Below are 24,437 nucleotides of genomic sequence, written 5' to 3'. Positions count from 1 at the left end.
CATGACCAAACATGTATTGAGAATTAATCTGACCACAGAGTGAAGTGAAGTTTGGATGTGGGGAATGTAAGGATTAACAAATTAAGGTTGGACTAAATATGTGTGGTCACTGAAATGAATATATCTCAAGGCAAAATGACTTTTATAGCAGTTTATTTATTAAATAGAGGGAAAGAGCAAAAGTAGAGAAATGAGAAAGAGGGCAGATGTAGAAATCTAGCTTAACGAGGTAGACTATTTGCTCTGGCTCTGACTTTAATCTGGCAGGGCTCCAGAAGTCCCAGCCAGAGGGCCTAGGGGTAAATTAAGCAAGGGCTCCAGCCAGTTTAGCAAGTGGGTTGCGGACCTCCCCTCACTTAAGGAAATGGGGGGGGGGTGTATATGCTTCTGGTGATTAAATCTAAAAGTGGGTAGGGGAGAGTTAATCTCATTTTCATAGGAAGAAAATGACAGTATTGTAATAATTTAAAATCATGGTCATGAGAGCCTGTACTAGTTTGGTGGTGATGGTCATAGAAAGGAGAGAAGAGTTGAGAGTTAGAATTCATAAGACTAGACATCTTCCTTTGTGATCTATGACAAATTATTTCACCTTTCTGGTCTTGCTTCCTCATCTGGACAAAGTTAGGGAATGGACTAGATGACTTCTAACACTTCTTTTCAGCCATAAACTTTTGTGATACTATGTGATTAACCAAGTTTAGTACAAGTTGGTTTTGAAGGACACAAGAGGACATCTAAGTAGAAATAACCCAGAGGCAATTCAGGGCTGCTAGTTGGGCTAGACATTCTGTTTATAGATGAAAGCAATGAAAAACTTGTAAGAAAAAATAAGAATGTCATGCATTTTGGGGTGTGATAGACCTCTTTTCTGGGTTCTTTGGGTTTGTGTCAAGCTGTAATGTCACTCCATCTCTGTAAAATTGTGATGTTCTCTGTTCTTTTCAGTGTATTTACTTCCCTTGTAAAGTGAATGACATAGATTAGATGATTTCTAAAAATCTCTTTCACGTTAAATCCTATGATCTGATACTCCTATTATGATCTGACTAGACTTATAGACATGAGGTTAAAGTTATATTCAGCATTCTACAATGGATTTGATTTGGAAAGAGAAATAATTTAGGATATGGGGTTTCTGTGTGCCCCAAAGCCCCTGTAAGTTTTCACTGGAGCTATTGACATTGATATTTTCCATATTAACTGAATCACTGTTTGCTCATTGTTCATTTAGTAAAATAATTAGAGCTGAAGTGTGTGTGTGTGTGTACACATGAACATATATTCACACACACATATATTAATAGTATTAATAATTGTTACCAACTGTGCATTTTAAAGGCTAATGTCAAAATGCCTAGAGGCAAGAAATACCTCAGAAATTACTCTTTCTCTTGTTTCTTTTATTCTTTTCCAGTGAAGGAAATCCCCTCAGAAGGGTTAAATCAACAAACGGTTAGCAAATATATTTACCATCTATTCTCTGGCTTTATTTTAATAATAAAAGGATAGGATTTTTAAACCAAACTTTTTTTCTTCCTGAATATAGCTGCACAAAGGAATTAGTCAGATATAGTTTGAAATTCCTAGTTAAATATTGCCTTTTTTATAGTATCTATTCATCTCATAATCACATTGAATTTTTGTAAATACAGTAAAAGCTTTGTTATCTTGTGCTTTGGAGGTGGGCAGGTTAGTTCAAGAATTCCAAGTAATTAAGAAGAAATCTATGTTCCTAAGCCTAGTTCCTTTCTTTCTTTCTTTCTCTTATCTACTTCCTTTGATTTATAAGTGACAGAAAAAGCACTTATTTAAATAAAATCTTTGTAAAAGACCTTTGCAACAAAAGCCCCCTTTTTTTCTTCTCCTGTATAATGTAGGAACAATGAATAATAACACTTGATTAACCTTAGCCATTCTCAGCCCATCTGCCTGCTTTTGTCTGGTTATCACAGGAAAATATAGCAAATTTGTACAATGTAAAAGCTTCAATTGCTGAGGATTTCCAGTTAGTGCACTGTTTTACAATTTAGGAAATGTGACCAAAGGCATGCTTTAATGAAAATCAAATTTAGACTTGGAAAGTTGAGAATTTACTTCATAGGATCACTGATTTAAAGCTGGAAAAGCCATCTAGTTCACTATCATCATTTTATAGATGAGACTGTTGAAGATGAGTTCAAGTGACTTGTTCAAGGTCATGCAGGTTGATAAAGAGCCAAGTTAGGATTCAAACGTGGATCTTTGGACTCCAAGGCCAATCCTCTCTCTGTTGTACAACTTTGACTTCAGTCTCTGACAATGCAGGGAGGTTAAACTCTCCAGGGCTCTTTTCCTGGAGTCTTGGAAAATTATTAAGATCCTTATCAGTCAGCTAGCATTTACTAAGTACCCATGTGTGCCAGGCACTTTATTAAGGATAGAGAATACAATAAAAGGCAAAAAAAACCCCATAATTTTAATTAATTTTAATAACTAGTTGGGTTAGAGTTAAGTCTGCTACCTGCATTCTGAATTTTTATGAAATACTTATTTTTCTGATTTTTTTCTCTAATGCAAGGTGTGAAAAATGCGGATGTAGCTGAACTACAGGAGATTGCTTCAGAGCCTGACAGCACTCATGTCTACAATGTTGCTGAGTTTGACCTAATGCACACAGTTGTGGAAGGCCTGACAAAAACAGTTTGCACCAGAGTTGAAGAACAGGAAAAAGAAATCAGAGGTATAAATTTAAACAAGGAATTTTAAGGGTTATTCATTTTGAAACATCTGTTAAAATCTGCAATCAAGAATGAAAATTTGCAAGTTGGCCCCCTACCCCCTTTTTGTTGGATACCTAAAGGAGACCTATGCTCTCCATCAATCAATTAATTAAACAAGCAATGATTTATAAAGCACCTACTATGTGCCAGGCAATGGAGATTCAAAGACAAAAATCAAACAGGTCCTTATCTTCAAGTACCTATCTTATATCTTGTAAGAACCAAAATATGTGATATTAGTTGTAGTGAACTGACAGGCTTTTCAATGCTCTTAGGACCTTGTGATACTGCCATATTGGCAATGTCTTTGGCTTATGGGGATGTTGGCAAGATAGAAAAGCCCATGTGATTGATTTTTCAAAGCTGGTCCCATTACTGCTCTCAGAGACAATTGGGAGATGAGATGGTTATGAGTAACTTCACTACCTATCTCTTCTCTACTTCATGTTCTCTGGAGTTCCACTTGACTGAGCATCCTAATTGTAACCCAGGCTCATGGGATTTTTAATAGATTTGACCTCAAAAAAGTGTGTAGGAGTTCTCTAAGATCTATCATTGTTCAGTTGTTTGTTTCTGACTCTGTGGTCCTATTTGGGGTTTTCTTGCAAAGATACTAGAGTGGTTTGCCATTTCCTTTTCTAGCTCATTTTATAGATGAAGAAACTGAGGCAAATGGAGTCAAGTGACTTGCCCAGGGTCACACAGCTAGTAAGTGTCTGAGGTTGGATTTGAAGTTAGAATAATGGATCTCCCTGACTCCAGGCCTGACTTTCTATCTGCTATAGCACCTAATTGTCTTCCCAGCTTTGTGGAGGTTCTTTAAACTTAGAGAAGTAAATTATCCACCCAGAGGGCAGCCATCCAATATAGAAACACTCATTCTGTTTACACTTCTTAAAGAAATCAATTATATTATATTTCAGTAGAATATAAGGTACTTTGGGGCAGGGACTGCCTTATGTTTGTCTTTTAATCCCTACCCTGTAGCACAGTGCCTGGAATAAAGTAGATATTTTATAAATTCAGTTGAATCTGGGTAGATAGTCCCAAAGTACCTTGAGATTCCAAGGCATGAGTTTTGGGAGCTCAGCTGGCTATTTTTTGGGTCACAGAAATTTGAGCCAATGAATGGATACTGGTATCATTGGAAGACTCAAAGTTCCTTGTAGTGCTTAGAGGATCCCGAAACCATCCTCAAAAACATCACTTTCATATTTCGTTGCTCCACAACCTGGACTCCATCTTTGCTATCTTTTTGTCCTAGGACTACTTTTAGAAGAATTAGTTTAAAAGTTTGGTGACTTTTTGGATCACACATATCTGTAGCACCTATCTAAATTGAATTAATTAGAAAATAAGGACATTTAATAAAAGACAGGTCTCCAAATTTCAAGGTGTATTCAGGTATCATTATGGCAAGGAAAAATGAGGTGTAGCTTCAGGAATTGATAGGCCCTTGAAATGTTCTATCTAAGCAAATTTTGCTTGAATTTTGCGTGAATTTTGAATGAGTAGGAAATAGAAAATATGTAAATAAATCTTGGTATTGGAACAGCCTCAATAATTCACACAAAATGATTAAAACAATAAAACAGTTGAAACAATAGGTCAGATCTTGTTCCTGGAAGATAAATGATGAAGTATACTTCCCTTGTCTTGGTATAAAGGGACGATTGGGGAATAATGTTGCTTATGCTGTCAGATGTGGTTACTGTCTGTTAGTTTTGCCTAACTTTTTCTTTGTTACAAGGAAGAGCTCTGGGGCAATAGGGCATGCTGAGAACTGATTGAGAACTGAACCACTTATTGGTGTATAAAATGTGATCAGTGCCAGTAAAACTTAAAAAAAAAGCAAAAATTATTCACATTGACTTATTTCTCTTATAGCATAGTCAAGATAACTTAGCACTTACTATGTGCCAGCCACTGTGCCAAATGCTGGGGATATAACACAGAACCTGGCACACAATAGGTACTTAATAAATGCTTGTTGACTTGATTTATCTAAAGGAAGCCTATATTGTCAATAATCATTTCTCACTAGAACCATCATTAACTTGGCTTTGATTCAGCAGAACTATTTAGGAAATGGTCATTTTGAGGAAATTGTTTCTTTTCAATGTTCCTTCCATTTAGGTTCACGTGTGACCAACATTGGACCTCCTACAGATTTGGTCACGTCCGAAGTTGCTGCCAGAAGCTTTAGAGTTACCTGGACTCCTGCTCCAGGAGAAGTGGAAAAATATAGAGTTGTCTATTATCCAACTAGAGGTGGAAAACCAGAGGAGGTAATGAGGGTGAATTATTTCCTACCCAAAGATCTTGAATCTGTACCCAGTGGACAAATGCCCACTTAGGAGGCATTCCCCAGTGGGAATCTCTTTGAGGAAAGTAATAAAGAGGGAGTTGAGATATCAGGGTTTGGAATCTGGGGTCTTTTCTCTGGTGTAAGTCTAAGAATCAATAGATTTTTTGTCATGTGGGTAAGGGGAAAATGTCACCTCTATGTAGACTTTGGAACAAACTTCACTTAACTATTGTGAATATATTAACTTATATATTGAGAATAATATTGTAGAGGCTTGAATGAGGGATGAGGCTAATAGGGTTGAGGATCTTTGAGTCACTTCCTGATACAATAGAGAGAAATCAGTAAGAAAAGGATCTTCTCAGCCCTCATTCCTTCCTGTCTCAGGAGAGAGACCTCCAACAGTTTGGATGTTTCCTTTTTAATAGTCTTCTCCAGGTCACATTCTCCTCCGGAATGCTCCTTGATTGACGACAACTGCAAATCTTCAACCATTGCTTCTGTTTGCAGGTTTTCTTCAATTTACTCATAGACAATATCTAGTAAAAAGCAAAGTGATTTCATTCTTCTGGATTAAAAACCCCTTCAGGGCAAGGGTTGGGTTTTTGTTTCTTTTGGTCTTTCTTTTTATCCCCAGTGCTGACCATGGTTGCTTGACACATAATAAGTGCTTAATATGTTTGTTGAGTGATTGGCTAACTCTTTGTATTGATCAATCAATCAACAAACATTTTGAAACACCCACAATATGCCAGGCACTGTGTTAGATCACTTGGGATACAAATAAAAAGTTGAGAAAGTTCCTGCTCTTAAGAGTTTCCTTTCTTCTATTTGCCTGGTACCTAACCCAAGCCTTTTATACAGAGATGGTCCTTAGTAAAGTGATTAATGAATGCTTATCAATTCTATTTTGAACTAATTAATTACCTAGACATATTTTTATTCTTGGCTAAATTTAGTGGCTTGATTAGTTAGGTGAAAAGTAAAGTCTAAAGGAAATCCTTAAGTTTTTTGGTTAATTAACTGGCATCATTATGCAAGTGAGCCCATTCCTTTCACTATCCTATCCTTTCACTGGGTAGTGGAAATAAGTTCTGATTTCAAATCTGGCCTCAAATATTTCCTTGTTGTATAACCCTGGGCAAGTCACTTAATCCTGTTTGCCTCAGTTTCCTCATCTGTAAAATGAGCCGGAGAAAGAAATGGCAAACCACTCAAGTGTTTTTGCCAAGAAAATCCCAAATAGGATCAAGAAGAGTCAGAAATGACTGAAACAACTTGACAACTACAACTATTCCTTCACTGACATCCCTTAAGTGTATCACTTAGATGACTCTCTAAAGCTGCTCATTAATCCTATCTTGGTCTCTCTGACTTCATAAAAAATTTCTCTGCCTTTAAAACATTTCAACTAAGTTAGCTCACTAAAGGTCTACTCAAATGCAGCCTCCTAACTTAGAGGTGCCCTTGGATTTTCAGTGGCTATACCAGATAAGTGAAAGCACTCGCAGACTGTACTGTACTAGAAAGCCTTTGAATAGGGACCCAATATTGGACCATTTGTCTTTTCCCTAATGGCCAACCTAGCTAAATTCAGAGAGGCTTAATCACCAGAGCAGTCATAGAGTAATAATGAATGAGCACTTCTTGAAGACCATCAACTATGGCTGGCATAGGGGTTATGATCTGTTTTGTACAATGAGTGTTCCCTCTGAGGAAGTCACAGATTACTCCAACCCCTAATTTTTGAGAAGAAGAAACCGATGATTCAAGACAGGTTGCCCAAAGTCACCTAGATACTAAGTTAGAGAGCTGTGATTTGTATCCAGACCCTCTGACAATGTCTTTATACTCTTTCCAAAGCATAATCATGAGACATCAAAGTGTAATTAGCCAAACATACTTTTTTTAAACTTTAGGACTATTTGGAGTCCCATGCTTATTTTGAGCTTTCTTCTGCTTTGGGAAGGATTCTCTCTTAATGAAATGTGTGCTCCAATTGATGTGGCAACATAGTTCTTCACTGTCCAAGCCTTGGAATTCCCTGGACATGACTCGAGTGTGAGGCAGAAGCAGCTGGCCTCCAGATTCTTGAAGGTCTGACAAAGAATATACTGCCAGATCATTGCATGTTCCTAGCTTCCTACTCACAATACAAAGATTTGTCAAGGAACATGGTTATTTTAAAAACTGATAAGTCCCGCTTTCCTTTTGTTCAAGCCTCAGAATGACCTCAGCATGTTCAACAATTCTCCATTTTTTTATGGCAATATTTTATGAGTGGATTTTTTTGTATGTCAAATAAGCAGATTATAGGTTTAAGAATCATCACAACCTCATAAAAATGAAATCCTTTCAAATGGTTTTATCTTTTTTCCATCACCAATAAGTCCCTAGAAGACTTGCTCAAACTGCACATTGCAGAATGCACATTTAAAATTGAGTGGAGATGGTTTGTATTATAATTGGTTTGTGAATTGCATAAGCTACATAAATTAATGAGGGAGATGTCACTTTGTGCCCTAATTCAAGGAGGTCAGTATGCCAGGGTGGTAGATTATGTGTGGCAGATGTAAGAAAATATCTAAGGACATTGTCTTCCTCGTATCTTGTAGCCCCTTGCATTTACTCCTGTGGGAGGGATCACATTGGCTTACTGATTCAACATCTGGTGACATTTTAAAGTGGATTCATTTCTTATCTTATTCCTTGGACTCTTTTGTAAACAGGTGGTAGTAGATGGAACTGAATCGACCACAATACTGAAGGGATTGATGTCTTTAACAGAGTATCAGATAGCTGTGTTTGCAATATATAGTACCACTGCCAGTGAAGGCCTTCGAGGAACTGAGATGACACGTAGGTATTCTGGCCGTATTCTGTACAACATGATCTTTGTACACTTGATTTACTGATTTTTTTGCAGAGGCTGTCCCCCATGCCTGGAATGCCTGCCTTCTTGCTTCTGCCTCTTGGAGTTCTTAGCCTTCCTTCAAGCCTCAATACTGATTGCTAGCTTTTCTATAGGGTTTTACATGCTATCTCATCAATCTTCATAACAATTATTTGAGGTAGGTGCTATTATTATCCCAGTTCTACAGATTGGAAAACTGAGGCTGGGAGAAGCTAATTTTCCAGACATATTTTTATCCTTGGCTAGATTTAGTGATGATTAACCAATTCAGTAATTCAAATTAATAAACCTTTACTAAGCCCCTGCTATGTAACAGGAACAGTGAAGGGGCTCAGTGGATAGAGTGCTAGAGTTAGAAAGACCAGAGTTTGTCTGACCTTAGACACTACTTGTGTGACCTTGGTCAAATTACTTAACCTAGGGATGCCCAAGGCAACTCCCTAAGATGCTTTAAGATACAGAAGAAATGTAGAATTGCATTTCAAATGCCAGTGTACACACTAGAAGTTCCCTACAACAATGAAATCACTAATCAACACCAAAAAAAAAATCCTCAAACCTTATTGAATTGAATAAGATTGCATTTACTATTAAGTCATAGCAATAACCACAAAATTCAGACTACTCATTGGAAGGACAAATATGGAAGCTTAAAAATTTTGGTCACATAATGAGAAAATAAGACTCATTGGAAAAGATCCTGATGTTGGGAAAGACTGAAGGCAAAAAGAGAAGGGGGTAGCAGATGAGATGGAGAGATCGTGTCATGGAAGCAACGAACATGAGCTTGGGGAGACTTCAGGAATTAGTGAAGGATTGAAGGACCTGATGTGCTGTGGCCAACAGGATCATGAAGAATTGGACATGACTGAATAAATGAATACCAATAGCAATTCTATATGCTGGTCAGACCATAACTGGTTTCATATATTATGTTTAGGGCTTCATATTTTAAAAAGACAATTGACACACTGGATTATGTTCAGAGAAGTGAAACCAGGAACCAAGAGGACTTTGTTGATGTTCAGTTGTTGTTGTTTTTTTTAGTCATGTCTGGCTTATCATAACCCCATTTGGAGTGTTCATGGAAAAGATTCAGGAGTAGTTTGCCATTTCCTTCTCCAGCTCATTTTACAGTGAGGAAACTGATTAAAATAGGGTTAAGTGACTTGCCCAGGGTCCCACAGCTAGTAAGTATCCGAGGTCAGATTTGAACTCTGGTCTTTCTGATTCCAGGACCAGTTTTCTATCCATTGAGCCACCTAGTTCTTATCACATAGTAAATGCTTAATGAATGCTTATTGAATTGAATTATTGAACTGTTTAGTCAAGTCACTAAATCTATCCAAGTATAAATATTTATCTGGGTAACTAACTTCTTTCAGACTCGGTTTTCTGATCTATAGAATTGGGACAATAATAGCACCTACCTTAAAGAGTTGTTGTGAGGATTAATGATAACACTTAAAGCCTATAGAAATATTTGGTAGCAATTTTTATTGTGGCTTGATAAAGGGCCAAGGCAAGGATGACACCTTGCTTTCCATATGGAGAAGGGTTGAAGGAATTGAAGATGTTTCTCTTAAAGAAGGGATTACCAGGGAAAATTTGATAGCTGTCTTCAACTATTTGAAGGACTGTCTTTTAGTAAAGAGAGCAGGCTTGTTCAGTGTTACTTCAGAAAGCAGAACCAGGGCCCATCGATGTAAGTTATAAAAAAGCATATTTTAGCTTTAAGGGAAACCTCACAATAATTATAGCTGTCCATGCAAAGTAACAGTGGGTTTCAGGATGCAGTGAGCTCCTCATCACTGGGAGTAATTCAAGCTGAGATTTTCTCAGTCAATCAATAAACATTTATTATATGCTACTATATTCTGGGTATAATGTTAAGTGTGGAGTATAAAAAGGAGGGAAAAAACCAGTCCTGGCCCTCAAGGAGCTTACAATCTATTTGACCACCTCTCATGGATATTATAGAGGACATTTCCTTTGCTAGATGAGAGAGATTGACTTATAATTTCCAGGATCATTGCCAGACTTAAGTTTCCCAGACACAATCCTTTTTTATGTTTTCCTCTAAATTTAGGGCTAATTAGGAACAAAATTTTTAAATTTGTCTACTCAGCTCAATGTTCTCTTTGTTTCCTTTCCTCATCTCCCCCCTCAGCTACCCTACTCTTTCCCATTTGTCCAGGGCACCCCACTACAAGCCCTCTATCTATACTTGCCTTCCCAGACTTAGTTCTAGGTGTGTCTTCATTATCTAAATTTTCCTGTTGGTCCCATTCTTAGAGAGAGGTGCTCTCAGCTGCTTGACTAGAAAAGACATGATTAGCTAATTCATGCTAATATGTTATTAGTAAGAATAATAATAGTGTCATGCTTTCTCTTCCTAGAGATACTTATATATTCCATTGGCACCCCATTCACAGCTCTCCAGCAGCACCTTTTAAGTGTGATTTAGAGACCTTTAATTTCTGAATTTAAATCTCTGTAGGGTACAAAGACATTGTGTTATTCTTTATATTAACCGAATATTATGACTATCAAGATGGTAGAATTTCAGACATCATCAATAGACTGAGGGAAAGTAGATTGTTGAGAGGGAGAAAGTGTTCCTGATCTCCCTCAAATCTTAGCTTAAGATCCTAGATTTAGAGCTAGAAGAGATCTTAGAGATCATTAAACCAAATCCCCTAAAGAAACTGGGGCTGAAAGAAATTAAGTAACTAGTTGAGGGTCAGATAACTATTAAGAGTCTGAGATGGAATTTAAACCTACACCTTCCTGATGCTTCTACACCAAGTTGTCCACTACAAGTTGCCACATAGATAACTATACACTCCAAATGAATGTACAGCTAGATCTGCTCATGGTCATTTTATTTTAAAGGATATTGCACTAGTCCTCTTAAATGAGACCCTAGACAAAAAATATGTATGTCTCTGTGTCTGAATAGGTACACATCTCTGCACTTTCACATTGTAGGGAATTGTTGGCAATGGGAAGAGAATAGAGTTAATTGAAACAATATGGATGATGACAGTAGAAATAATTTCCCTTAAGTGGAAATTCTGCCAGGAAGAGAGATCTAAGGTTTGCTCTGCTGCCTCTGTAGATATAGTAAAAAATATTTTTAATGAATATAAGAAATCAAGACCTAGGTCTTCAGTTTCATATTTCTTTCTAGAAGGGAATTTATACTATCATACTTGAGTTTTGTATTACATCTTATTCATTCAGAATCTATCTGAATTTTTCTTAGGTTCCTTGAACAAATCTAGCACTCCAAATTGATATATACTGGAAGTATCCATTCATATGGCTCTCTGAATATGGAGAATTTTTTTTACTCTACTGTTTTGGTGTTTGTAAAATATAAATTTACTTCCTCTTTTATTTCAAGTGAAAAAACTTATGCTGAGTATTTCTTGACTTAGTTATGCTTGTAAGTTGGGGAACCTTTATGGAGGCAACCATCCAAAACTAGTCCAACTTTCAGTCCATTCACAGTAATGAATAAATACACACACACACACACACACACACACACACACACACAAACTCTAGGTTATCCTTCTTCCTTTCATTTCTATGATTGCTACCACCCCATCCTTTGCCTTTCATTTTTCTGGTCAAGAAGAAAATGAGAAAACTCTTTTGTGTCTTTATAAAATACCAAATACATATTTGTTTTATATAAAACAAGAGTACTTTGGTGTTTTATACACAGACACACATATATACACATGCCCCTTATATTTACATACACATATATACATATTTGGTACTTTGTGATGCACATAGCATTTTGGTTTGTAGGAGCTATTATTATCTCCATTGTACAAGATGGTAAACTAAAGCCATGAGAGGTTGAGTGATCTGCCCAACTAGTAAGAGTCTGGGGCAAGATTTGAACTCCAGTCTTCCTGACTCTAGGTTCAGATGCACTATGCCACTTCACTGCCACTGCTAATGTCCTTAAGAAGGATATTGTTACTCAGACAAGACAATCTTGTCTGGAGACAAGAATCATTTCTGAGCCATTATAGAGAATGCTATCCTTCTCACTCTCAAGCCTGGAATACATGCCATCCTCATCCTCACTTCTTAGAATTCTGGATCTTTTTGTAAAGTTGGGATCATAATAGCACCTGCCTCACAAGGTAGTTGGAGGAGCAAATGAGACCATGTATGTAAAGTGTAAAGTACTAAATTAAATATTAGCTAGTGTTATTTGTGTTCTTCAATGAGCAGCTCATGTCACCTCTCAAGAGACTATTCCCCCCATAATCCCTCATATCTATTTTGCAGATACTTTTGTCTACATTTTTTCCCTTGATGGAATATAAGCTCCTTGAGGACAGGGGCTGTTTCATTATATCACCAGAGCCTATCATTGTGCTTGGTATAGGATAGGTGTTCAATAAATTTTATTGATTGATTTTATTGCATTATATTGAGAATAGAGTATCCATGCCAGTGAAATCACAGATTGATCAAAGTATCAGAGAAATGTGAATCAATTTTGTGTTAAGTGAGATGATGATGCAGGAGGAGTATAAAATGTGGGATCTGCCCTTGAAAGCTTGCAATATTTGTGGGAAAAGCAGTGTATTGCAAGCTGCTCAAAATCATCAATGTTCAGAGATTGAAAAGAAAATAACTTGGAAAAAAGGTCTGTTTACTTTAGCTAAATGAAAAATCATGCAAAAGCAGTCACACCACTACTTAATTAAAGGAGGATTACATTTCCACATAACCCCAAAGTTTTCCAATTTCCATTGCAGTTGCTCTGCCCATGGCATCAAATCTTGAACTGTATGACGTGACTGAGAACAGCCTGAGGGTCAGATGGAATGCAGTGCCTGGTGCATCAGGATACATGATCCTCTATGCTCCTCTCACTGAAGGACTGGCTGGGGATGAGAAAGAGGTAATGCCCTTGGAATCTAGTCCTTGAAGTCTTGACTTTCAAAGTTACATTTTGGGGGGCCTTGCATTTTTATCATTTAGAAGCAGCTCATCTTCCTATGTAAATGTAAGATTCCTAAGATCCAAAGAATGAACTAAGAGTTTGCTTTGTGTGAGATATGATTTCCAAAGCCAGTTGTCTAAGAGGAGGCTGTCCTTACTGTCTTCTCCTTGGTCATGGAACTCTTAAATAGCCTCTGTGTCTTATCTTAAGCTTAGCTATAGAAATTTTTAGGATTAAAAAATAGCCAGCAGGAATATGTGGACAGCACCAATGCCCTCATTTGCTTCAGTTTGGATTTCACTGGCATATGAATTCCATAGTCAGGAAAAAGAAAACAACAACTTGGCATCCGAATACAACAGACTGACTGCCAGGGAATTTGGGAGACTTTTTGCTTTCACTCCACCCTTTGGCTTGTTCTGAAATTAGGAGTTTTGACAAATGTCATTGTGAAAAGGAATTCTTTATTCTCTTTGTTAGCCATCAAGTAAGAGAATTCACAAGTCACTTACTTGAAGAAATAAGAAAATCCTCAAGTCACTTGCTAAAACAAGTGATAACTACAGAACTCAAAGCACCTCTACTTAAGACTAAGTAAAAAGTAGGTTTTCAAGTCATTTGCTAAAGTGGCTGATAACTCAAACAGTCAGAAACTTGTGAATCCTATGATAAAAAGTTGATAACTTCAGAAGCATATGATAAAAAGTTGACACCTTCAGAGGCCTATGATAAGAGTTAACACCTTTAGAGGTGAGAAGTGGATCCCATAGACATTGCCAGTATCTGTAGGACCCACTTCTTACCTTGTCTGTGGGATATACTTCTCACCTCTGACGGTGTTAATTCTCTTCATAGGCTTCTGAAGGTGTCAACTTTTTATCATAGGATTCATAAGTTTCTGACTGATTTGAATTATCAGCCACTTTAGCAAATGACTTGCGAACTTACTTTTTACTTAGTACTAAGTGGGGGTGATTTGAATTCTGGAGTTATCACTCATTGTAGCAAGTGACTTGTGAGTTCTCTTGCTTCTTCAAGTAAGTGACTTGTGAATTCTCTTACTTGATGGCTAACAAAGTGTTAACTCAAAATAGACAGAGAATAAAAAATTCCCTTTTACATCATTCAGTGAATCAAAAAATCTCTTCTCTGTCCTATCCCCACAAAACCTCCACAAAATTGAAGACCCTAAAGGGTTCTTTGTATTTTGGTATTGTGGATACATTATAAAGAACGTAAAATCTATCTAGTTGGGAGGCTTCTTGTTTCAGAGTCAAGTATGACCACATGACCAGCTGAGCCCAATCATGTTTGAAGTTAGAATTGGGCATTCTTTCAGAGGTGGGCTAAGAGAAACAGTGCATTAGCAGGACAGTGAAAAATGGGTCCATGGTGGCTTCCTTCAGCCCACTTGGCTGGAGTTCTGTATTCTTTGCTTGTCCACTCAAACTGTTTATGGGACTGCATGGGTTATACTTCATTCCAGCCATGTTGCTGTTTCTTCAATTTTCTTCCCTACCCCCATCTTGGGGAAAATTGAAATATTATTAAATTAATTACAGATTTATCAAAGTTCATACTCTTGGTTTTTCCATTGCATGTTGCCAGGCATTCATAATGAAAGATGGCATATGATCTAACCACAGTGTATTCTTTTTAGATGAAAATCGGAGAGACACTCACAGATATTCAGCTGAAAGGATTATTGCCAAATACCGAATACACAGTGACAGTATATGCCATGTTTGGAGAGGAAGCAAGTGATCCTGTTACAGGGCAGGAGATGACATGTAAGTAACACATTCACAAAGATCAAATGTTGCACTAACATCCCAAACAAATACCCAAAAGCTGCTGGTATTTCTAGCCGAAATATATAGCATCAGGTTTACAAACCTGAATATTCCTTAGATTTTCTTAAATGGTATGTGTGCTATCCCTGAGAAAAAAACAAAATTGCTTCTGGTAGGCAGTCAGTAAGCAAGCATTTAAATGCTTACTTGTATGAAAGCACAGGAAATATGAAAAGTAAAAAATGGTTCCTGCCTTCAAGGAGGTCATAGTCTAAAAGAAATGACAACATGTAAAAAAATTTAGATATGTAAAAGACATATACAGAAGAGATAAAGGATCATCTGAAAGGGGAAGACCTTAGAAGAGGAAGTGAGGAAATCCTCCTGTGGAATTTGAGATTTGAGCTGAATCTTACAGAAGCCAGAGAAACCAAGAAATGGAAATGAGGGGGCAGGGCAATATAGGCATGGAGGATAGACAAGTGGAAAGGCATAGAAATGGGAAATAGGAGCAATTCTAAGTCATCCAACATATCTGGATCATAAGCTGGCAATGAAAGATAATTAGAAATATGCAAACTTGACCCAATAGCTAAGAACCTCTGGATCAAGAGCTATAACACCCTCAAGGTACTTAACTAAATCTAAATGTCTAACTAGGAAAAATGTACAAGTTGTTTGTCCCTGGTCTTGTAAGTTGTCCTAAAATGTATTTGTTCCCCCATCCTTCATTCCTGAGTTAGGTTGCACAGTGTAGAGAGTCAGATTCAGAGATGGGAAGACAAGTTCAAATACAGCTTTGTAACCTAACCTCCATTTACCTCAGTTCCCTCATTGTAAAATGTGAATAAGAATAGAACCTATCCCCCAGTTTTGTTATGAGGATCAAATGAATTAATAATTGAAAAGCACTTAGCATAGTGTCTGGCGCATATTAAGTACTATATTAGTATTAGGTTTATTATTATTAATATCATTATTAGCAATTCACTTATTCATCATGGGCCTTAGTTTCCTTATCTGTAAAATAATAGTGTTGGACTAAATGTCCCCTGAGGTTCCTTCTACCTCCTGAGCTATGGCTATTATCACTAGTTTTTGAATTGGTGAAATATTGATTAATTGTATACTTTTGGCTATCCTGGTGATCTTATAAAAAACATTTTGTTGCAGAACAGGATGTGACCAAAAGACTGTCATTTATTTACTTGACTTTTATTTTATTTATTTTGACTTTTCCCAATATAACATCCAGACCTCTGCTGAACTCTGCCTAGGATCTTTCAAAATGGCAGGGAAGTGACCTTGTGTTTTTGAAGGCTAAGCCAGTGTAACATAAATTCTGGCAGCTCCTACACAGCTGGAGAATATGGAAAATCATGACAATAAATTTTATGTGTCTGTTGTCCAATGTCCAGTCTAGCTAAGTTGAGGGAACTTATCAGTCAGTGAATGAATAAATATTTATTAAATACCACTGTGTACCAACCAGGCTCTTTGCTAAGAACTGGGGATACAAAAAGAAGCAAAAGACAATGCAAGCCCTCATGGAGCTTACAGTCTAATCTCTTCTACATTGGAATGATGGAAAAGTCAACAGTACACCTGTTCAATCCTACCTCCTTGTTTTATTGAATTATTGTTCTGAGAGTCAGCAGAGCTGTCCTAAAAAGAAAGAAGACTTGGTTTCAAATTTAGCTTCTAACACAAATCAGTTGTTTGACCCTTGATGAGTCATGTCAACCTCAAACTATCCCATTTGGTGTTCTAAGATTGAAAGTTGAAGGGCTGTTGATTAACTGCTTTTGTAGAAGGAGCTTTTTCACTGTGACTCGGATCTCTTTGTTATTTCTCACACATAACACTCCATCTCCCAACTCAAGACATTTCACAGAAGTGGTCTCCATTCCGAGAATTATCTCCTTGACCTTTGTCTCCTGTCTTCCTTCAAGTCTCAGCTCAAATCCCACCTTCTATAGGAAGCCTTTTCACAAAATGTTATGTGTTTGATAGCTAAAATTATTATTCAAACAGTACCTTTGGCTACATCCTTGGACAGTGATACAAAATATGTTGTGGGGTATCAGGCTTTTCATACGTGAGAAGCTGGAAACATGGTATGGCTTATAAAAAAATAAACATTCAGGCTCTACATTTTATTTTATTTGTGTGACTTTGAACATGTTACCAAATCTCTTTAAGCCTCAGTTTTTCCATCTACAAAATGAGGGAGCTCACTTGGATGATCTTTAAGGTCTATTCCAACTCTAAATGCTGTAATACAATATCAGCTTTCATTTTCCTAAGAAATTAGTACCAGAAATAACTAACAATAGTCTCACATGGGACTGATGCATTTAAAATTCATAGATTGTTCCTTTATAGATGTCATTTCATAGTCATGGGTAAACTTACTCACATATTGATAGATCCATAACAGTTTCTCCTCCCTCCCATTAATAGATTATTAGTCAGACAGTTAATCAACAAGCATTAAGGAGAAGATAAGGATTTGGGGGCTACAAATAGTGAATATAGATCCTTTTATTTATCCTAATTCTTGACATTTTAAATTATGTTCTGATATCTAAATATTTGGTGAGACCATCCATCTGCCCCTTACCCATGCTCTACATTATCTCCTATGCTATGGTCATGCTCCTCACTTTCTTCATAGATTTATAGGATCATATGTTGAAAGGAATTTTAAATATCATCTAGTTCTACCCCTCCATGAAGTATGAATAGTCTCAAGATAGCGAATTCATATTTTGAAAGACAGACAGTTCGTTATGTCTGGGGATGACTTTAATTGTTGAATGAAGATTTGTTCTTCTTCTGAGCCAAAATCCCTATCCTATTCACTCATTCACCCTAAGTTCTTCTTTCTGGGCCAAGTAGGATGACTCTAAACTCTCTTTCATTAATTATTTTAATCTGTCCTCTTATAGATAATAATAATATCTAACATTTGTATACTTTAAGACATGAAAATTGTTTTATATATGTTATTATTGAATACTTAGAACAATATTTTTAAATTATATATTACCAATAAGGAACCCAGGCCTGAACAATTTGCTTAATCACACAGCTGGTAAACGTCTGAAGCAGGATTAGAACTCAGAGTCTTCCTTATTACAAGTTCCGTGTTCAATCTATTATGCCAACTAGCTTCCTACTATTCTTTTCCTACTGAATCTTCTCAAAGCCCTTGATTTAACTTTCTCTGGATATATTCCAGCTCCATTTTTTTTTCTTGAGGAGGGAGACCAGAACAGGACATAGTGGTATAGATTATGGTTCACATGGTTGAGTCAATGAGCATTGATGCTTACTATGTACCAGGCACAGTGCTAAGTACTGGGAATAAAAAAAGGCAGAGAGAAAAAAAAAACGCTCCTTGCCCTCAAGAAGCTTACAATTGAATAGAGAGATGGAGGGAGGAGATACCTGTGTAGAGGACAGTCAGGAGAGAACTCCAGAGGGGAATGAAGATTCTGGCTGACCTGGACACTTTCCTTAAAATAAGTTATAGGAGGAACTGACCAAACAAAAGAAAGGGAGAGGGCAGAGTTAATTTTAAGAAGAGAATTTTGTTGTGGCATGGTGGATAAAGTCCAAAGAGTCAGGAATGGAGTCCAGAGAGAACTATATAATACAATTAGGATTCACAGCCAACGAAGGCTACTATTTCACCTTAAAAATGTCTCCATTATCTAAGGAAATGTATGAGAATTAATGATGTAAAAAAAAAAGGTTGTTCAGGATAATAACATCATAAAGTTCAGAAAAAAGCCAACATTGCTGCTGATAGACAAGAATTTCAGGAAGTATGAGTGTCTCAACTTACAAAATGGAAATGAATTTCCTTGACTAAAGCCTTTTAATTTTTAAGTATGCAGAATTTATTATTAATAACCCTTTCTAAGACAGGTTCCTATTTTATTTTGTTAGTATACATCTTGAATGTTTTTAAATGAGATGTTTTAGTAATATGCCAGTCATTTTAGGGGGTTCATAATGTAAAACTATAATTTGAATGATTACTTTTCAACTGTAAGTGAAAGGACATTTTGGAAGTCAGGCTTGTTCCTTGTTTGCTTTTTTTTTTTAACATACTAAGTTTTTGTTTGTCTTTTTTTTAACATTTTCCCACTCTCTTCTGCTTATTCCAAAGTGCCTTTAAGTCCACCAAGAAATCTGAGAATTTCTAATGTTGGAGCTAACAGTGCTAGAATAACATGGGATCCTACTTCAAAAAATGTCAACGGTTACCTCATTTCATATACCACAAGTAGTGGAACTGAAACCAATGAGGTAAGCTATGTAATTGTGATGACAGCTTTTAAGGACTTTATTTTCCTGTTTGTTTTCTTGGAGTTTTAAACTCATGTAAACGGTGTTACTTATCCTAGACAAGATTAAATCTAAAAGAATATGTAGAGAGAGGTTCAAATCGTAGAAAAAGGAATTCAAGTAAGGTGTGAAAAGAAACCCTGTGGAAAAGAAATCAACTCTAATCTGAATTACTTTGGAAGATGCATCTAGTACTTGGGCATATAGTATGCACTCAATAAATATTTGCTGATTAATTCTTCATAGAACTTTATCCCCTTGGAATTACAATCAGTCAATCAGTCAGGGAACAATCATTAAGTTCCTCCTACATGTCAGTCATTTTTGACTAAGCACTGGGGGTACAAAAAAAGGCAAAAAATCCCAGCCCCTACTCTCAAGGATTTATATTTTTTAATTCATAGATTATTTCTTTTTAGATGTGTCATTTCATAGTCATGAGTAATCACAGTCCTTAAACTTAGCCACATATTGATAGATCCATAACAATCCCCTTCCCCTTCATTAATAGATTATTGGTCAGACAGTGAATCAACAAGCATTTAGGAGAAAATAAGGATGTTTGGACTACAAACAGTTTAGAATATAATTCCTTTTATTTATCCTACAACTATAATTCTTCACATTTCAAATTATTTTCCAAAGTTCTGATATCTAAGTATTGGGTGAGTAAGACCATCTCTGTCCCTCACCCATACTCTGCATTATGTCCTCTACTATGTTCATGTTCCTTATTATCTTCAGAGATTACTAGGATTATATAGTTGAAAGGAATTTAAAAGTCATCTAGTTCTACACCTCCGTGAAGTATTGTGGACTCATAGCTTGAAAGACAGTTCATTTCATTTGGTTGGGGTTGGCCCTAATTGTTATCAAGACTTTTTCTTCTACATTTTAATAGGGGAGACAACATACAAAGAAATATGCACAAGCTATATATACATATACATGTATATATAGGATAAATTACAAGAATAATTACATTGAACAAATTGGTAAATTGCATTGAATCTTTGTATCCCCCCTAGCAATTAGCATGGTGCTGTACATGTGATAAGTTATTAATAATGATTTTAAAGAACTGATAATTACATAGAACTCTATGGTTTGCAAAGCGATTTTCATATATCCTCACCCTGATAATGTGAGGTTTAGTAGTTTAGGTATTATGTTGCCCATTTTACAGAGAAGGAAACTCAGTCTCAGAAGTTGTGCCTTGTCTATGGGCATTTATCTTGTAAGTGGGGGAGGCAGGATTTGGACTCAATTTTTAGCTGATTTTAATTCCAATTTTTTTCCCCATGCTTCCTCTAGGTAAATCAGATTGCTGCTTACTAAGTGTATTGGAGATGAATTCTTTGAAAAACAGAATGTAAACCAGATTTTCCTCCTTAGTCCTAGTTCAGGCACAACTAAAAGGGAAACACAAGTGAACTTGGTCATTTTCCTTTCTTTTTGCCAACATACGTCTAGATATGATTTCTCCCCTACCCTTATAACAAAACTCAAGCAAGCATTTCTCACACAGTTCTCATAATGTACAGTAATTTCAAACTATGGTTTTAGGAAAGACATAGTGTTCAAATTACTTAGCACTGCCTAGGATACCATCTTAAAGGAACTCATTAAAAAAATTCATTTACCTAAGCTAATGGTTAGATGCAACAACAGAGTTAATACTAAATACTAAATAACATGGTATTTACCCATTTATAGGGCAACATTAATTTTCTATGTACTTAAAACTTATTCCTAAATTGCAAAAATCTTTTTAAAAATTTAACTATTCTGCAGGAAAATCTTTCTTAAATCCATTTTATAGACTACTGACTACTTTAATAGAGTATATTCCTACCCATAATTGTTCCAGATTACTATGCTTTCCAAGTTCAAGTATTTGCTTTTATCCCCCAAGTATTTGCTTCTAATGGGCATTTTCTCCTCTTTATCTCCCTCATAACTTTTGGGATTTCTGCTCATAATTCTCTTAGCTGTAATTGTCTCTTGTACCTGTTGCTTCTAGTCTGCTGTGGTTTACAAAAAGATAACCAATATTTAGAACTATTTGTAAAATAAGAATAAATTAGCTCTGAGTTAGGGTTAGAGCTAGGAGTCTCCTATAAACTTCATTTTGATATTTGTAAAATCTTTTGATTGGTCAAAAATTTTGGGGGTAGGTTATAGTTAGCATACTTGAGTTTTCTATATAAGTAATATCTGAATAAATATGGTTTTACTTTACTTGGTTTTAGAATTATTTCTTGGTGGGAAAAATTCCTTCAAAAGTAATTATGTTTTGCTTAAAGCAATATTCACATATTTTTCTTTTCTGAGAGTATACACCCATTGGGTTGTAATTATTCCTGAATAGCAAGATGGAAACATGTGAAAATGGATATGGGATGTTATAAAATTATTATGTAATCTGAAAAATTGATAATCTACACTTTGTATTATAAAGGGGAGGTTAAGTTGTATTATATGGAGGTTAATTTGTAACTGAGGGGTTCAGTCTTTCAGTATAAAGAGGGGGAAAGAGAGTGGAATACTTCCCTTCTCAAAATGGGGTTCAGGGGAGACAGCTGATGTTTAGGGTTGGCTCAGAGAGAGGAGAGGGGGTTTGAAGATTTTTCCTCCTTCTTCCTTCCCTCCTTAGTTAAGGTTGCTCTCCCAGATTCACTCTTGTCCCTCTTGTCCCCCCTCAACTACTTGAGACCAAAAAGGTCTCCACTTGATCTGTTCACTCACAATCAGCTTGGGGAAAAGATAACTATTTTAATGCCAACTCAATCAAGGTAATACAAAGGAATAACTAGCATGGAAAGAATAGGAATGGAATGTGGGAAAAATGGGTCCCTGTCTCTATCTAAACCCCTTTCCTCCCTCCTTGAGTTTGGGGGAACTCAGGCTTTGGCAACCTGAGCCCCCTGAGAGAAAGTCAGGTTGACTCACCCTGGGTTTGGCCCCTTGGCCACAGTTCAGACTCAGGGCAATAGGGGCTGAGGTAAAGTCTGCTCAGGTTTCTCTTAAGAAAGTCCCTTCAATTGGGAAGTGTTGGGGGGAAAAGATTTCTAGTCACCAGCAGGAAAAGTGGGTAACTCTCAGGAGAAAGTCTTTTCCCACCTTCTGTCTTCAGATTCTCAATACTGAGAGACCAACTTCTCTACCAGCCAGAGACTTCTCCTCAAGATTCCAAACCCTTGGGGCTCCTCCCCCATTGAGGATGATCAGTTTCACACACTCTTCAGCCTGACACTTTTTCTTTAGTGCCATCCTCTGTCACAACTTGTCTATAAAAGTTTCTTGATGTGAATTTATATTCTTTTCTGAGCACTTGTAGTGATTTTTAGTATTGAAAACCAAAGAGGAAACAGCACATATTCATTTCAATGTCTCTATATTATTTATAGAAAGATATTTATTTGAAGTATCCCCTTGGAAACCATATTTTGTTAATTTAGGGCTGCTTCAAAGGAACCATTTCTCACTTCATTTATAATAATAAAATTATAACAAAATAGTAATAATATAGAAAACCACATAGTGATCAAAATTAAACATGGTCCAAACCTACATGCCACTATTCAAATGTCCTATATGGAGAAACCAAAACTCTGGGAAGCTGAGATATAATAATAATTGTGTTTTAAAATGTGTAAAACTCTTAAATGAATTGACCAGAGTTACACAGCCAGGAAATATCTCGGATTAGATTTGACTCAATTCTTCTGCACTCCAGGTCTTGCACACTATCTACTGTGCTACCTAGCTAGGAGAAAAAGTTATATGCCAGGCATATGAGTATGGAATTCAACCCTTCTAAATCCTGGTCAAAGGCTTAATCCATGTCACCTCCCTAAATTCCTTTAAAGTTAGGTTTTCTGATTTTTCTGTCACAATCCATATTCTTAAAATGGTTTCATAACAATGAATTATTTTGCTGCCCGTTGGGATAAATTTCCCAAATTCTTCATTTAAGCCTTAGAATTAGAATAAAACAAAAACTACAAGCCAAAAACATTTGGTTATTTCTTTGGCCAATACAAGTGATAAATATGTATTATTTCTGGATGGAATAAAATTATCTTAATCCTGCAGTTATATAATAATGTTGTCTGTTCAATGTTATAAATAAAAGCTGCATGTAATGGAGCCCATCCTACAAATCAAATGTATTATATGTTTGAATAAAATATACCCATCAAACATGCTGAGGGTGTATCCTCTAGATCTTTTCAAATTGGGTACCAAATGGAGCTCAGAGTTTGAAAGTTCATCTGTTATTTCTCACTTTCACTAGATGACAACTGGCCCATCTTCTTTTTCTTGTCTTACATCTGTTTGATAATAACCCCTTTGTCACTAATGCATGGTTCTTTGTTGGTCAGAAGATCACAGAAATTGTAGAGGCCACTGAATTCAATCCCCTCATTTTATAGATGAGGAAAGTAAGACACAGAGTGATGAAGAGAATAGTATCTAAGGCAGGGTTCTTAATATATTCCTGACTCCAAGTCCAATGGAGTCTATGACACACTGATCATGACTATGCCATGTTATCTCAATAGACATAGTCTATAGGCTATTTACTCTTACATATATATCAGTATGTAAAATGAACACATGTAGGATTAATATTTATAACAATGTGGCATTAATGTACATGTATATGTGTATATATATAATAAAAATAATTAAATATCTTATATTTAATATAAATTACTGACTCCTGTTGAGTTTCAATCAACTAAGACTTCAAAATCTTTTCCAGAACAATTGATCCTCCTCAGTTTTCTACATGTGATGTTTATTGTTTGTATCTAAATACAAAGCTTTACATTCAACCCTATTGAATTTCTTCTGATTAGATTTTTCCTGACTCTACCATCTAGTATGTTGGCTATGCCTTCCAGGATAGTCATCTGCAAATTTGAAGAGCATCCTCCCAGTGAATTTAACAAAGTCGTTGATAAATATGTTAACACCATAGGGCCAAGAACAGGTCTCTGGAGTATCCACTGTGGTCTTCCTGCTACAATGATCTTGAACCATTAATAAACCCTTTTTGAGTTCTACCATCCTACCAGTCTCCTGTCCATCTGATCAAATTGCCATCTAATTAAGGGCTACTTCATCTTTTGTTTTGTCTCATAGAACTCTTTGGCAATCTGAGAAAGCCCATATAAACCCCTTCTCAGAATAATATTTTTATATCAACAAAATAAAACTCATAGGGTTACAAAGGAAATCAGTTGTAATGAAATATATCATATATACCTCTATTTATATTTTAAGTTCTAAGGTCTTAAGTTATCCACAT

General features: G+C 36.2%; 1 protein-coding gene across 2 annotated transcripts in view; it reads left to right on the top strand.

The window, feature by feature from the left end:
* The window catches only part of COL14A1 (collagen type XIV alpha 1 chain), a 297,645-nt gene that overhangs the window by 101,472 nt on the left and 171,736 nt on the right, over positions 1–24,437 (top strand). For both annotated transcript variants that reach the window (XM_056823153.1, XM_056823151.1), the window contains exons 9-14: positions 2,561–2,722; positions 4,899–5,050; positions 7,800–7,929; positions 12,778–12,923; positions 14,626–14,755; positions 18,939–19,078. In XM_056823153.1, the coding sequence (XP_056679131.1) occupies positions 2,561–2,722; positions 4,899–5,050; positions 7,800–7,929; positions 12,778–12,923; positions 14,626–14,755; positions 18,939–19,078 (860 nt within the window). The remainder of the gene's footprint in view (positions 1–2,560; positions 2,723–4,898; positions 5,051–7,799; positions 7,930–12,777; positions 12,924–14,625; positions 14,756–18,938; positions 19,079–24,437) is intronic.

The sequence above is a fragment of the Monodelphis domestica genome, chromosome 3, assembly GCF_027887165.1.
Source record: "Monodelphis domestica isolate mMonDom1 chromosome 3, mMonDom1.pri, whole genome shotgun sequence".
In the NCBI taxonomy this organism is placed as follows: Eukaryota; Metazoa; Chordata; class Mammalia; order Didelphimorphia; family Didelphidae; genus Monodelphis; species Monodelphis domestica.
The sequence above is the reverse complement of the archived record's forward strand: the minus strand, read 5'-3'. Positions and strand labels throughout refer to the sequence as shown.